This window comes from Aspergillus ibericus (genome assembly GCF_003184845.1).
Source record: "Aspergillus ibericus CBS 121593 unplaced genomic scaffold BO80scaffold_2, whole genome shotgun sequence".
Classification (NCBI taxonomy): Eukaryota; Fungi; Ascomycota; class Eurotiomycetes; order Eurotiales; family Aspergillaceae; genus Aspergillus; species Aspergillus ibericus.
In genome coordinates, this window is record NW_020292100.1 from 1,064,131 (window position 1) to 1,077,759 (window position 13,629).

General features: G+C 53.3%; 8 protein-coding genes across 8 annotated transcripts; 4 read left to right on the forward strand and 4 right to left on the reverse strand.

Moving 5' to 3' along the window:
- Nucleotides 1-70: 70 nt before the first annotated feature.
- Nucleotides 71-2,321, forward strand: erg12 (mevalonate kinase). Its single transcript, XM_025724835.1, has one exon. It carries the CDS (start codon nucleotides 323-325, stop codon nucleotides 1,940-1,942), a length of 1,620 nt encoding a protein of 539 aa, XP_025580210.1. The 5' UTR covers nucleotides 71-322; the 3' UTR covers nucleotides 1,943-2,321.
- Nucleotides 2,224-5,276, reverse strand: BO80DRAFT_83356 (uncharacterized protein). The gene is made up of 2 exons (XM_025724837.1): nucleotides 4,803-5,276; nucleotides 2,224-4,728 (listed from the first exon to the last, which is right to left on the reverse strand). Exons 1-2 carry the CDS (start codon nucleotides 4,854-4,856, stop codon nucleotides 2,701-2,703), a joined length of 2,082 nt encoding a protein of 693 aa, XP_025580211.1. The 5' UTR covers nucleotides 4,857-5,276; the 3' UTR covers nucleotides 2,224-2,700.
- A 259-nt stretch (nucleotides 5,277-5,535) lies between these two features.
- Nucleotides 5,536-6,963, forward strand: ramB (bifunctional protein farnesyltransferase/protein geranylgeranyltransferase). The gene is made up of 3 exons (XM_025724838.1): nucleotides 5,536-5,927; nucleotides 5,992-6,096; nucleotides 6,155-6,963. Exons 1-3 carry the CDS (start codon nucleotides 5,698-5,700, stop codon nucleotides 6,837-6,839), a joined length of 1,020 nt encoding a protein of 339 aa, XP_025580212.1. The 5' UTR covers nucleotides 5,536-5,697; the 3' UTR covers nucleotides 6,840-6,963.
- A 123-nt stretch (nucleotides 6,964-7,086) lies between these two features.
- Nucleotides 7,087-8,403, reverse strand: BO80DRAFT_397161 (putative L-serine dehydratase; the record flags this gene model as incomplete). The annotated part of the gene is made up of 1 exon (XM_025717366.1): nucleotides 7,087-8,403. One exon carries the CDS (start codon nucleotides 8,401-8,403, stop codon nucleotides 7,087-7,089), a length of 1,317 nt encoding a protein of 438 aa, XP_025580213.1.
- Nucleotides 8,404-8,741: 338 nt separating this feature from the next.
- On the reverse strand, nucleotides 8,742-11,569 carry BO80DRAFT_83314 (methionine--tRNA ligase MSM1). The gene is made up of 8 exons (XM_025724836.1): nucleotides 11,004-11,569; nucleotides 10,821-10,939; nucleotides 10,698-10,769; nucleotides 10,544-10,630; nucleotides 10,357-10,488; nucleotides 9,945-10,306; nucleotides 9,413-9,890; nucleotides 8,742-9,352 (listed from the first exon to the last, which is right to left on the reverse strand). The coding sequence occupies exons 1-8, from the start codon at nucleotides 11,206-11,208 to the stop codon at nucleotides 9,080-9,082; spliced, it is 1,728 nt and encodes a 575-aa protein (XP_025580214.1). The 5' UTR covers nucleotides 11,209-11,569; the 3' UTR covers nucleotides 8,742-9,079.
- BO80DRAFT_372134 (putative nuclear transport factor 2 domain protein) lies at nucleotides 11,171-12,522 on the forward strand. The gene is made up of 2 exons (XM_025716515.1): nucleotides 11,171-11,569; nucleotides 11,626-12,522. The coding sequence occupies exons 1-2, from the start codon at nucleotides 11,524-11,526 to the stop codon at nucleotides 12,066-12,068; spliced, it is 489 nt and encodes a 162-aa protein (XP_025580215.1). The 5' UTR covers nucleotides 11,171-11,523; the 3' UTR covers nucleotides 12,069-12,522.
- Nucleotides 12,127-12,879, reverse strand: BO80DRAFT_460938 (uncharacterized protein). Its single transcript, XM_025722422.1, has 5 exons — nucleotides 12,778-12,879; nucleotides 12,714-12,726; nucleotides 12,575-12,658; nucleotides 12,479-12,525; nucleotides 12,127-12,403 (listed from the first exon to the last, which is right to left on the reverse strand). Exons 1-5 carry the CDS (start codon nucleotides 12,811-12,813, stop codon nucleotides 12,311-12,313), a joined length of 273 nt encoding a protein of 90 aa, XP_025580216.1. The 5' UTR covers nucleotides 12,814-12,879; the 3' UTR covers nucleotides 12,127-12,310.
- A 334-nt stretch (nucleotides 12,880-13,213) lies between these two features.
- BO80DRAFT_344398 (60S ribosomal protein eL38) lies at nucleotides 13,214-13,573 on the forward strand (the record flags this gene model as incomplete). The annotated part of the gene is made up of 2 exons (XM_025715276.1): nucleotides 13,214-13,277; nucleotides 13,422-13,573. The coding sequence occupies 2 exons, from the start codon at nucleotides 13,214-13,216 to the stop codon at nucleotides 13,571-13,573; spliced, it is 216 nt and encodes a 71-aa protein (XP_025580217.1).
- Nucleotides 13,574-13,629: the final 56 nt, after the last annotated feature.

Sequence of the window (13,629 nt, forward strand, 5' to 3'; positions counted from 1 at the left end):
GGCCCGCAACCCAACGGTGACTAATGCACAATTGAGGCTCCGTGATTGGCTGCGACCCCGGTTTCCCCTTCCGGCATCCTTGGATCCCTCCGTCGACAGCGCCGGCGATTCGTGTTCTCAATCTTCTTACTCCTCCATTGCCTGTCCACTCATGCTGACTTGGGCGCCTTCTGCGGCCTTTTTCTCTCTTTGAATCCCCTTTTCTGCAACTCTCCTTTCTCGTCTCGCCATGCTCACCGTCCAGTCCTTCCACGCTTAGACCCCCGACTGTCAGCCGCCAATCGCCCCCCTAAGTTACGCACCCCTGCCTCTCGTTCCAGTAATGCACAACGGACGCGCACGTCGCAAGAACGGCAGTCTCAGAGCCTCGAAAGCAGGCCAACGTCGCAACATGTCCCACCTCATTCCCGATCCTGCCCCCCTTGTTCGCCCCAAAACAGTGACTGTTAGCGATGATAGTCCTGATATCTCCGACGCCGCATCGAACACATCGGCGACGACCGTTATCACCAGTGCCTCTAGCCTCCCTGCCACCTCTCCCACCAACGGCGTCGACTCCGTGAAGAGAGCCATGGCTCGGAAGGCTTCATCGCCCATGGCGCCCCCTTTCATGGTATCCGCGCCGGGCAAGGTCATCGTCTTCGGTGAACATGCCGTCGTGCACGGCAAGGCTGCCATGGCCGCCGCCATTTCCCTCCGCTCCTACTTCCTCGTTACCACCTTGTCCAAATCACAGCGCACCATCACCTTGAACTTCAGGGACATGGATTTCAAACACACATGGAACCTTGATGATTTGCCCTGGGACCTCTTCAAGCAACCCTCCAAGAAGAAGTACTATTACGACCTTGTCACCACCCTCGATGAAGAATTGTACAACTCACTACAACCATATGTGGAAGAGGTTTCGCCCAAGGCGCCGGAGGAGTTGCGGAAGAAACACAAAGGGTCGGCGTTGGCATTCCTATACCTGTTCTGCTCCCTGGGTTCACCCCAAAATCCGGGTGCCATTTACACTTTGCGCTCGACAATCCCCATGGCCGCAGGTCTTGGAAGTAGTGCCAGTGTCTGCACATGTCTCAGTGCCGCGCTGCTGCTTCAGATCCGCACTCTAGCAGGTCCTCATGACGACCAACCGCCCGATGAGGCGGAGCTGCAGATCGAGCGAATCAACCGATGGGCATTCGTTGGAGAATTGTGTATACACGGAAACCCGAGCGGAGTGGACAACACGGTCTCCACGGGCGGCAAGGCCGTAATTTTTAGAAGGGAAGACTACTCGAAGCCCCCGAAGGTCGTGCCGCTGCCGAACTTCCCTGAGTTACCCCTCCTGTTGGTCGACACACGACAGAGCCGCTCGACTGCGGTTGAAGTCGCCAAAGTCGGGAAGCTCAAAAAGGAACATCCACTCGTTACCGAATCTATCCTCGATGCGATTGACAAGGTCACCCTATCCGCGCAGGAGGCGATCCAAGGGACTGATGGCAAGGATGTCGATAAGGAAACCCTCGAACACCTCGGAACGCTGGTTCGTGTCAACCACGGTTTCCTCGTGTCCCTAGGAGTTTCCCATCCGCGACTGGAGCGGATTCGGGAATTGGTCGACTTTGCTGATATCGGTTGGACAAAGCTTACCGGTGCGGGCGGCGGGGGTTGTGCGATCACCCTTCTACGCCCGGATGCCAGCGAGGACGCACGCCGCAAGCTCCAGGACCAGCTCGCCGAGGAGAATTTCCAGAAATATGAGACCACCTTGGGTGGAGACGGCGTTGGAGTCCTCTGGCCGGCAGTGCTACGTAACGGCTCCGAGGAAGAGGGCGGCGAGGAGATTGACCAACAGAAGTTCGAGAATGCCGATGGACCCGAAGGTATCGAGCGTCTTGTCGGCGTCGGCACGCAAGAAAGACGGGAAGGATGGAAGTTCTGGAAACGAGCCGTTTGAACTCAAATTTCCAACCCAGCCCCATGGGATTACCCTCTACCACCATCACTCATTTACCTCTCCTAAACCCACCTCTTATGATCATTTCTCCTTCCGTCCGAGCTTGGTGTTAGGGCATTGCATGACTGCATCTTATTACGCATTTAATTGGTTTTCAATTCCCTTCATCCTATGTTTTGTTCTCACGGCCCCCTTCATTCTTTTTCTCTTCTGTGTATAATAATTCCTTGACACTTTGACACGCTTCTACTTCAATTACACAATCTATTCCCTCTTCGCAATTCCCCTTTCTCTTCCCCTATCTTATGCCTTATAAAACATTCCTTGCCTTCTTGTGGTGTTGCACATTCTCTTCTCCAAATGCTGTATGAGGGAAAACCGGTCATTAGGGACTATTGTTTGCATTCTTAATGGGTGTATCTAAGTGATGTAGGTAATGTGATACAAGTGATGTCGATCTATCTTATCTGTTGAGACATGTTATATTCTACCTTGTACGCCCGGGGCTCGAAGGGATATATTCCTTTTGGCCTACGTGGCTCTTGACATTATCTTACCTAGCTCTTGGATTAGGTCTCGGGCGTAGCGACGGCTAAGTTCCCTTTCAGTTCCAATCAAATACCAATACTAATACCGTTGTGTAAATTTTACCCCGGAACAAAGTAGTAATATACATACAGCTCCAACAGTAACAGAAGCGTTCCATTCATGTGAATTCGTTACAATGCCTGATCTTGAGCAGGCGGGAGATACCTCGATTATCCCATGGTTGTTTCCCATCCCTTTTCTATCATCACGTCCATCCAGTAGATCCCTGGTTCTCCGGCGTCCATGCGTTGCCAAACCTCCCGCACTAGCTGGAGACAGACGCTGATGGGTTTGGGGGGCAGGACGTGCAGGTAGGAGGTGAGTCGCCCGAGGATGAATCGGCGAGTTCGAGAGACGTCAACAGCATGGGAAGATATGCTTGGTTCGTTGTTGTCTAGGTTGGTGTCTAGGGGAGGGAGACGAGGGAGACGGAGCTCGCTGCTCGAGGCGACGAGGAGGAAGGGTTGGAGACACCGGGTGCGGGATTCCAGGGGGATGGTCTTGAGACGGGAAAGAGTGGTGAGTGTGAACTCGGTCAGCCAACTGTCATAGTAGGAGTCTGGGTGTGCCGTCGTTGGATCGGCCGTCTCGGTGGCTTCTGGATTTGGGGCCGGGTACGAGGGTTCACAGAACCAGGGTGTACCGCCCATCGGAGGAGAGAGAAAGGGGTCCGGGATTGTCGTGGCTGGATCATGGGGGTTGGGGGGACGTTGTGTGGGTAGTCGACGGCGGAGAAGATCGGGAAAGACCCGGTATAGTTGCATAAGACCCGTACAACGGTACACTTCGGCCATCGTGAGGAGATGCCAGACCGGTGTTTCATCATCGCCTGGGCTGATAATTTCGGCTTCGGCTGGGTGAGCGAGACTGAGCAGTCGCTCTTCCAGCTCGCGTGCCTTCTCCATGGCACGTTGGGCTCTCGCGATGTCTGCGTTTGATGTAAAAGCGCGAGAGCGGATGCGTCTCCGCTCCCGACGTATGAGCCTTCCTACTTCTTGAACGGTATACTGGGTGTCACGCGCTATGCCTGTCCATGGATGAGGAACGCGTTGTAGAACGAGTGATTCATCGGCTGCTATGGCCGCGGACCCAGACAAGACCGCCGAATCATCGGCCACGAACGATAGAAGCATCTCCCAGTAGACCAACGCTTCTTCGAAAAACTGATGATTATTGCTACGGCCTGGCATTGGTGGCCTTGCTTGTTTGGTGTCAAGATGGCTTCGCAGCAGATTGAAGAAGGAAATGCCGAGATCCTTGGGGTCGTGCCAGCTGGCAGTCTGGCCAAGCATGAGCAACGCTAGAAGTGACTTGTCATCTAGATTAGTCTCCTTCGTAATGATGTCCACTGCCTCATCGCGCATTTTCCGACCCAGTGGTCCAAACTGTGGAAAGTCGTGCACAAGCGTCGCGGCTGCCATGCTCTGCATGGTCCGACACATAGCCAACGACGAGCCCCATAGCCGGGAAACAGTGGATCGGAATGGGTTCATCTGGCTGTCGTAGCTTGAAAACAAGGCCGCCACCTCCTTGAAATAGTACTCGATGAGAGTCCAGGAGGGGTTGTTAAGAGGCTGCGGGATTGATGCGAACTCCCGCTGTGGTGGCCTCGAGCCAGGTGGAGGATACTGACGTACAATGGTAGCTGGCGAAAACCCAGGAAAGATGTGAGGTTCATCCTGCAGCGCCGGCGCGGCTAAGGAGAACAACCCGAAGGGGTCCTCAACATGAGCCCCTGAGGATTCAAAGTTCAAGACCGGATTGGTTTGGCCAGCTGATGATACCGATGCCGATACCGGAGACTGGAGGTCTGCAAGTTCCGGCAGGGAACCTGCCTGCTGTAGGTCCCATAAGTTGTCACATATACCGTTCGGTTCATCCAGCTCCAGGTTCCTAGGGTTCACCGGATCGTCAGAAGCGGTGAGATTCAGGCTGTCACCATCCACGGCCAAAGATTGTGCCAGTGGGTCAACCAAGCCAGGGCTAAGACGGCTGGTAGCTGGATTATTCGGATCGGAATGTTGATAAGGGGTGGAGCGAGATTCATCGGGAATATCTTCAGCGGTATCCTGGTTGGGCTCCCCATGGGCCAGCGGTGGGTACTTGGTAACCCAGCGGAGAGACTGGACGTATCCGGGGCATTTGACGCCCAGACGGGTGCAACGACTACAGTGAGGTCTTTCTTCCCCGCATTTTACCTGTCAAGAGCGGCAGATTAATTTATGGTTCAAATGGGTAGATAAGACATGGCCAGAAATGGTACCAAACTCACGCGTTTGCTTTTGCACCGGGCGCAGCCATTACGGGACTTTTTGACGCGACGCATTATCGGTCCGTGGTGGGCTCATGGTAGATTGAGGATAAAGAAAGCGAACGGATAAACATGGCGGAGGATGAGGAGGCGACGGCGATGTGAAGTCGGAGAATGCGGGGGGAACTTGGCCAGGCATTATCGCGAGCCAATGATGACCGCCTGGGACTTTTTATCCTCTTTGGGAAATGCACGCTGCCAGCGAGAATCGTGGATCGGTACGGATGGACTGGAGGGTTGCCAGATGCTCCAGATTGGCGATTTAAGGTTCACTGATGACAGCCAGTCGATCGAAAGCCAGGAACCTCGGATCTGCCGACCTTCAGTTGTGGACTGGAATGGAGGAGGGAGGAAGGAAACAATCGGCAGAAGGGCCAGAACAATCCCAAGAATGGCTGGCCGCCTTGATATTGTTCGGTGTCTGCCTCAGGCAGGGATACCCCACTGCGGACTCGTTCTTTGGCCCATATCAAATCGTCGACATCTTCAACTGAGGCTTGATCGTGCAGCTCTTCCGCATATTTGGCAGTAGCTCCGAGAGCTAATAGGGACCGAAGTGTCGATTCAAGTCCAAGGCTGTTTTGCGTGTGACGAAGTATAGGTGCATGGGCGTGGCCTTTTTTTTCCGGCAACTTCTACTGGACGTCATCGACATACTGCCCTCAGTTGACGGGCGGATTTGAATTGCCCAGGCTATTGGGACATCACAGTTTGGAGCCTTATCCACCGTCAAACATACTCCTAGATTAAGCTGGGAGTCTGAGAATCCTATTGGTTGTGTACAGCGTGATCCACAGAAGATCTGTCCAGCTGCCTAACCGGCAATTATCCACTATATCTATACCTCACCTTAACGATGGAGGGAAAATACGCCTCAGACCCCGAATGGGCTTCCATTGAGCCAATTCCCCTCGATGATGGTGCCGAATCCGGAGCACAGCCCTTGGCCACCATTGCCTATGCTTCGGAGTACCTCGAGGCCACATCGTATCTACGAGCGGTCATGGCAGCCAACGAAATGTCGGAGAGAGCGTTGAAGTTGACCGAAGACATTATTTCGATGAACCCTGCTCATTATACCGTGTGGTAAGCTTAACTATACTGATTATCAAATATCCCATTGGAGCCAGAAAGTGACCAGAAATACTAGGATTTACCGTGCAAAGATCCTGGTTGCATTGGAAAAAGATCTCAAAGATGAGCTGGAATGGCTGAACGGCGTCTCTCTAAAGTACCTGAAGAATTACCAAATATGGTACGGCCAATTGCTCCTTTTACTGATCACAGTCGGCACATCTAACTGTCACTATCAGGCATCACCGTCAAGTCCTCATGTCCCGCAGGGACTCCTTCCCCACCCCACCAGCCAAGGAACCAGACTTCCTCATGGAGATGTTCGCTCAAGATTCTAAAAACTACCATGTCTGGACCTACCGCCATTGGTACGTCCGTCATTTCAAGCTTTGGGATGCCCCGCGCGAAATCCAGGATGTGGAAGCCCTGCTAGCATCGGATGTCCGCAACAACTCCGCTTGGAATCACCGGTATATGCTCCGGTTTGGACCGCGTGATGACGAGCCAGACGCCGGAATGCAAAACAGCGGCGGGGACCCTTCTCAGAAGGGCCGACTGGCCGTTGTCGACGAAGATGTTATCGACGCTGAGCTGCAGTTCGCCAAGTCCAAGATCGTTCGGGCACCTGAGAATCGCAGTCCGTGGTCGTATGCGCGGGGGGTGTTGCGCGCCGCAGGTCGGCCTCTTTCGGAATGGAAGGAGTTTACGAGCAAATTCGTGATCGAAAAGGACGGGGATGTGGAGGTCAAGAGCAGCCATGCTGTTGAATGGCTGGCTGATGTATTTGCCGAAGAAAGCGCATCAGGACAGGATGCCGTCCGCATGCTTACCCTGCTGAAGGAGAAATATGATCCTATCCGGGCGAACTACTGGGACTATCGGATTCGTACGATCGCCGGTGCAGAAGTTCCTACTTCCGCATGATTCTTTTCGAATGTGATGTATCGATAGCGAGGGTATAGGATGGAGACTTGTCTACTGGATAAGTTGGCAGTGGTTCTTGATTCTCTGGAAATATTTCGTCAATATCAATAATAAGGTCCATATCTAAGCACGCTGTATCATAATCGTCATTAACCTGTATAGTAAAGTCCGCCACGCCCAAGTAATCGAAACAAAATCAAAACCATGAGATACACCATCACCCAAGCAAGATGATCAATATCAACAATCACTCCGAGGTCGCCCAGCCCTCAGCCAACATTTTCCTCCACTCCGCCGCCATATCAATCGTGACATTGCTGCCACCACAAACAATAATCACCACGCGACTATCCGCATTCAAGCCCGGCACCAACTGTTTCAGCTTGGACTGCAACTCCCCCGACGACGACGGCGACAACGGAGGAGAAGGACCATCGTCCTCATTCTCCCCCGCAGACAGCCGATCATCACCATACCCTTCATCCTTGGCCGCATACTCCACCTCAACTCCCCTCTTCCTCTTCTGCCCTGCAGACACCAACCCGGAGGCCTTCGATGCCCCCGACCCCCCAATCGCCGCCTCGACACAAACCCCACAAGCCAACTCAACCAACAACCGCTCATCATCCACAAGCCGAAGCACTCCCCTCGCGGCCTCCGCATCCGAAAACACCGCACTATGCACCTTCACCCCGGGCGGCGGCTCAACCGCATACCGGAACGTCCGCTCAGAGACCCTGATCGCCCCCAACGACGTAGCCTGGGACGTGATCTTGGGCAACGAGACCAGCTCCTTCTTCTCCAGCGCCGTAGCCAACGAATCCGTGCCCCTCGTCTCCACGGCCACAATATGCACCGGCTTCGCATCCGCATCATCCCCACTCCGATGCCTCTCAATCCCCATCACCAACCCATTCAACAACCCCCCACCCCCAACACTACAAACAATCGCATCCACCGGCAACGCACGACCAGCATGCATCTCCTCTTCCTCCTCCCCCACAGCCGGAGGAATCTGCTCCACCAATTCATCCACAATCGTACTATTCCCCGCCCAGATGGGTTCATTATCAAACGGATGCAGCGCAATCTTCACCACCTCATCATCATCATCTCTCTCCTTCCCCCCAGTACTGTTCCCCTTCATCACAACATCCTTCATATACATCCCCGCCTCCGAAAACGTCTCCCCATACTGAATCACATCCGCCGCCCCAGCCTTCCGGAGCTTCTGCACCATCAGCGGCTTCGTGGAAACAGGCACCACCACCGTGCACGGGTATCCCAGGGTCCGGGCCGCGCAGACGGCGGCCAAACCGGCGTTCCCGCCAGACGAGGCGTAGAAGTGCACGGGTTTGTGGTAGTTCTCGGGCTTGCGGAGGTGTGAGAGGATTTGGTTCCCCATGGCGCGCGACTTGAAGGACCCGCTGGGTTGGATGTTTTCGAGTTTCAGGAAGATTCTACATCCTGCCGCGCGGGAGAGGGTCGTGGATTCGATGAGGGGCGTGGAGTGCCACGGGGTTTTGTAGGTTGGGGGGTTGTTGGGGGTGGTGATGCTGCCCATGTTGGTTGGGTTTGGTCCTTTGGAGGAGAGGGGGGTGTTCTTTGAGGAGGGTGTGGGAGGTGGTTTGAGGAGAGAGAGTTCAATTGATTGATTGATAGATAGGATGATGGAATTGGTCTGGAATAAAATGTATAGATAGGTGAATGGATATATGGGTTTAGGTAGTTATTAAAAGAGGGAGATGGAGGGGATGTAGGAGAGGAGATTAGGTATAAATGATAAGTATTATGAACACAAACCCTGGAATATGATACAAACCTCATATACTCCCCATGATATAGCGCTGAAACCCATACTCTTGATATACAACGGTCGCTTTCCGATATAGTCCACCCCAGTTTGCCGCGGGAAACCCTCAGTTTCCCGTCCCGATATCTATCAGGTAAGCCCCAGTCGGCACCCTTTTCCCGCTGATAACCTTGCGGAATGCTGCTCCATATTTCCACCATAACCATGACATAACATAAACCTTCTGCACGCGTGTAAGGGCCTAGACAAGACAACCCCCGTCGCAGGCCAGTCCCCATCAAACCAACATCGAGAAAACACCGGGCTGTCTTCCACAGACCCTCCCCTGGCGGAGACCGTGCCCGTTGCCTGGCTGACCGAACATCCAATCTGGTGACCGTGATTGGATCCGGGCCTTTCCTGTTATCAAATCAAAAAGGCGGCCATATTAACTTTCCACGATAAGAGGGGGAAACAGGATACTCTTTTTAGCATTCTCTCCGTAGTCTGCGTCGGAGCCGTATGTCGCTGCCGCAAAGCTCCTTTTGGCCGGGTCCGTCTTGTCTACGTGGAACATGTCCAGAAGCTCGTTGGCCTTGGTGGGCATGACAGGCTGCAGGAGAATGCCGGCCATCCGTAGCGATTCGGCCACATTGAAGATGGATCGCTGGCGGTCGTTCGGGCTCTTCCAAGGCTCCGCGTGATGGAAATATTTGTTGGTCTAGAGCGATTTAGAACGAATCCGGAATCTGTACCAACCGTAGGGTGGATCCATTCTTACCTGATCGATCAAAGAGGTGATTTCTTGCAGGGCGGCACGAGGGTTTAGGTTTTCCATCTCTCTCGCAACCCTCTGGGGCACATCTTTGAGCATGGTCTCGTACGCCTCGTCGGCCGGAGTCGCGGGGGGAAGCCTGTCGCACGTGCCGTTTTCGATGTATGAGCGCAGATTACCCTTGGCACAGCCGATCGCCCGATGCGCTAGATTTCCGAGGCCCTTCTGCAGCAACTTCTGATAGTCGCGGATGATGTAAGCATTGTCGTAGTCGGCGTCTCCGACCAAAGCGCCTTGGTGAACAAGGAAGAAACGCATCGAATCAACTCCGAAGCGGTTGATGGCGAAGAACGGGTTCACCACGTTACCCGTCGACTTCGACATCTTCTCCCGGTTCATAGTCCAATGCCCGTGGACGAGGACATTACGGGGAAGAGGAAGGTCGAGAGCCATGAGGAATGCAGGCCAGTATACACAGTGGAAGCTGTTGCCAGTTAATCATACGCCCGCCACAGGAAGCATCAGGACAGATACTTACCGAACAATATCCTTACCGACCACATGGACATCCGCTGGCCATCCGAGACGGCTTCCTTGACCGGGTGCAAACGGGTAGCCTGCCTTGGTCAAGTAGTTGACCAGCGCATCTAGCCAAACGTAGACGGTCTGTGTGTCGTCGCCGGGAACCGGAATGCCCCAGGTGAGCCGCTCCGCGGGTCTGGAGATCGAAAGATCCTGAAGACCCGAGGAAACAGACTTGACAATATTGCCCGCATACATCGTGGGCGTAATAAATCCAGATTTGTATAGATCCAGCAAGCGCTCCTGAAAAGCCGACAAACGGAAGTGGTAGTTAATTTCCGAGGACCACTCTACCTCCTTTCCGGTCTCAATGGAGACCTGTCTGGGTAAGCTTTGATGTGCAGTAGAGAGGTTGGTGCAGTGCTTACCATTTTGGTGTGACCCGTCTCTGGGTCCAGCGACTTCTGCACTTGTGTCTGGGGGTAGAATGTCTCATCGCTCACGGAGTACCAGCCCTCGTGCTTTGCGGTGTAGATATAGCCCCGGTGACTCAACATCTCCTACACATTGTGTTAGCCTCGCTCTATGCGCACGAAAGCGTCGATAGCCACATGCCCAAAAGTACTGAACAGCTTCCTTGTGTGCAGGTTCCGTAGTCCGAATGAAGTAGTTGTAGTCCATGTTCGCGGCATCTGCTAGATTCTACCAAGAAATGTTAGCATCAACTCTGGAAGTAGATTCCATAAATGGCAAATATATTGATACTAACCTCGAACGTCTTGTAGTTCATGTCGCAGAAAGCCTGCGTATCCATCTCCGCCGCCAAAGCGGCCTGTTGGATCTATACCGCATCAGCACCTGAAGGAGCTCCATAACCCAGATTGCCTCTCACTTTCATCCCATGTTCGTCCGTTCCCGTGAGTAATTGGGCGTCAGCATCGCCGATGAGAGTCCGCCATCTTTTGATCACGTCGGCAAGCACCATAGTATACAAGTGACCAACATGAGGTGCTACATAAGCCAAAACCGTTAGCAGTTGCGATAAATCCTAGAGTCAGGTCCGACGAAATCGTACCAGCATTGACATAGAAAATGGGCGTCGTCACATAGTAGGGTTTCTTAGGAGCGCTTTCGGAGGCCGCCGTTGCAAACCGACGCGGACGGACCGTCGTCACTGGACGCGCAGTTGTGCTGGGAACACATCTCCAAGACGGTCGGCTGTAGGCCAGGAATTGGCCGGCCCAGGAAGCCGCACGAATACCTGCCCTCGAGATAGCCATTGGCGCGGGACTGCGGAGAGGAGCGACGATGGTTTATTCAAGGCGGCGTTTTCGGCGGAGCTCGACCATCATCTCCGGGTAGTCCAAGCTTCCGTGCCTTTTTTCTGCCGTCCGATGTCTGCTCCTCTTCTCCGCGTGCTTCCTCTCAACATCAGATCTACTGTCGCTCACTCTACCCTAACGTTATTATTATCATCCATTTCTGGCCATTCGGGATCTCACTACATACTTATCTTGGATCTCTTCCCCGTTTTCCGGCTTCAACGGTGAATTAGTCTTGAAGTTTACCCGCGACAACCTCGACAAGCTTACACGATGGCCCCTCCTTCAGAAGATACGTTGACAAAAGTGTCTACGGATGGTATGTTGACTTGCAGCAAGCATGTGGCATGATATTTCTGACTTTGATTTTCTCAGCGGCTTGCGAATTCGTCCAGTCCTTCTACCCTGCACTCGAGAACAACCGCTCTACGATAGGCTCATTCTACAGCCAACCTCCTTCGATGATCCTTTTCAACGGAAACGCTGTTGCCGATGGAGCCGCTGTACAGGAGATCTTTGTCAACCAGATGTCCCCGACGCATTACGAAGTGCAGTCATTCGATTGTCAGATTATCAACCGGGCGTATCCGACACCTACATCGACTGGTGTAAAACTCCCCACCGAAACGACTCTCAAGGACATGTCCATATTGGTGATTGTTAGCGGCTACGTGCGCTTTGGAGAGTCCAGAGATCTTCCCCAACGCGGTTTCAGCGAGACCTTTGTGCTGGTCCCGAACCCAACCGCCGACGGGCCCAAGGGAAAGCGCAAGCGCGAATGGCTTATTCAAACTCAGAATTTCCGACTTGTTGTTTGAACAATTATCAATTATCAGAAAATCTCCTACGAGGGGGCCGAGTTCCCCGATCTTCGATGGAAATGACGAGATTTACCAGTACGGTCTGACGACATGATAAATACATTATGCGCTATGAGTCAACCACATGATTACGCAATTTGAGCCAAGATGGACAACCAAAGGAAATTCCATGAAACACTCCGTGATACGCCAAGCATATAATCCCGAAACAAACAAATTGCTGTCTTTCGCCACTGCGTTCAGGCCGCGGATCTTCGCGGCACACGCAGATTTGCTTTGATGCGCTCGAGCAACTCCTCGCGCGTTGCGTTCTCATTGGGCAAGAGGCCCCTCTTCAAGTGACAGTTAGAATCCATTGCTCAGTTTGGAGACATTGATTGTTTTGTTTACGAGCGAAGAAGACATACCACACGAAGCCATCTCACCATTTCATCTGCAGTCCAGTTCTCCGGGTCTTTAGACGTCAGATTGGTGCATCCACGATCACACATCTCGATATATACCTCCAATTGGGTCAGCTTCAGCGGGAAACATGTCACTACCCCAGATGGCCCAAACAGCCGCCGCTGTGACCATTCCGGTAAAACCTGGAGACGTTAGGTTGGAGTCACCGCCAACATCTTGCAACTTAGATGGAGGTACCTAGGAATAGGTTCTGGAACTTTATTAGCTGATGATCACTGTGTTCCGTGGGTATGGTATATACCTTGGAGTTTAATGCGCGATCCAAAGGCGTCGGCATTTTTCTCTGATTAGGAATCACTTGCTGTATATACACGCAGCTGTCTAGTGTGTAGGAGTCAAGAGGTCAGAAAGGAGCGGCGAAGTCTGGTGACAGACAATAAGGTTGTTGCCAGATATCCCAGTAGATATAGATAGACCTGGGGTGGCCAAATAGTCGTAGGCCGATTGCCGATCCTCGTAGGCTGCCGCCTTATGATGCACCGCCACAGAGGCGGCTTCCCCCGCCCGGGCGTGGCACGGGAACTAAGGGCTTCCGGGGGGCAACCCTACCACCCACAGAAGCTGGCGTGGCCCCGACCACCGCCCGCCGTCGAGCTTCGAGACCCGCGATTGTCATCCTCTTCCGTCCCGACGTTCTCCAAGACTACCCAACCCAAGTCCCAAAACAGCTACCCACCATGCCTCAGGAAATCTCCGACATCAAGCAGTTCATCGAGGTCTGCCGCCGCAAGGATGCGTCCTGTACGTTTACCCGATCTTTAGCCGCTTAGTGATGATGGAAGTGGAAGCTCCGCGGAGCTCCAAGGAAGCTCGACCCGACCCGATATACCATCAACGAAACCAAGGCAGAATGGATGGAGGCTAACGCGTGATGCTCGTCTACAGCTGCCCGCATCAAGCGCAACCCCAAGGACCAGCAGATCAAGTTCAAGGTCCGCTGCTCCCGCTTCGTCTACACCCTTGTCCTGAAGGACTCCGACAAGGCCGACAAGCTCAAGCAGAGCCTGCCCCCTGGTGCGTTTGCTCCCGTCACCTGATCGACTTGTGGTTTGGATGGAAAATTCTGGATCAAATACATCTATCGGCATTGAAT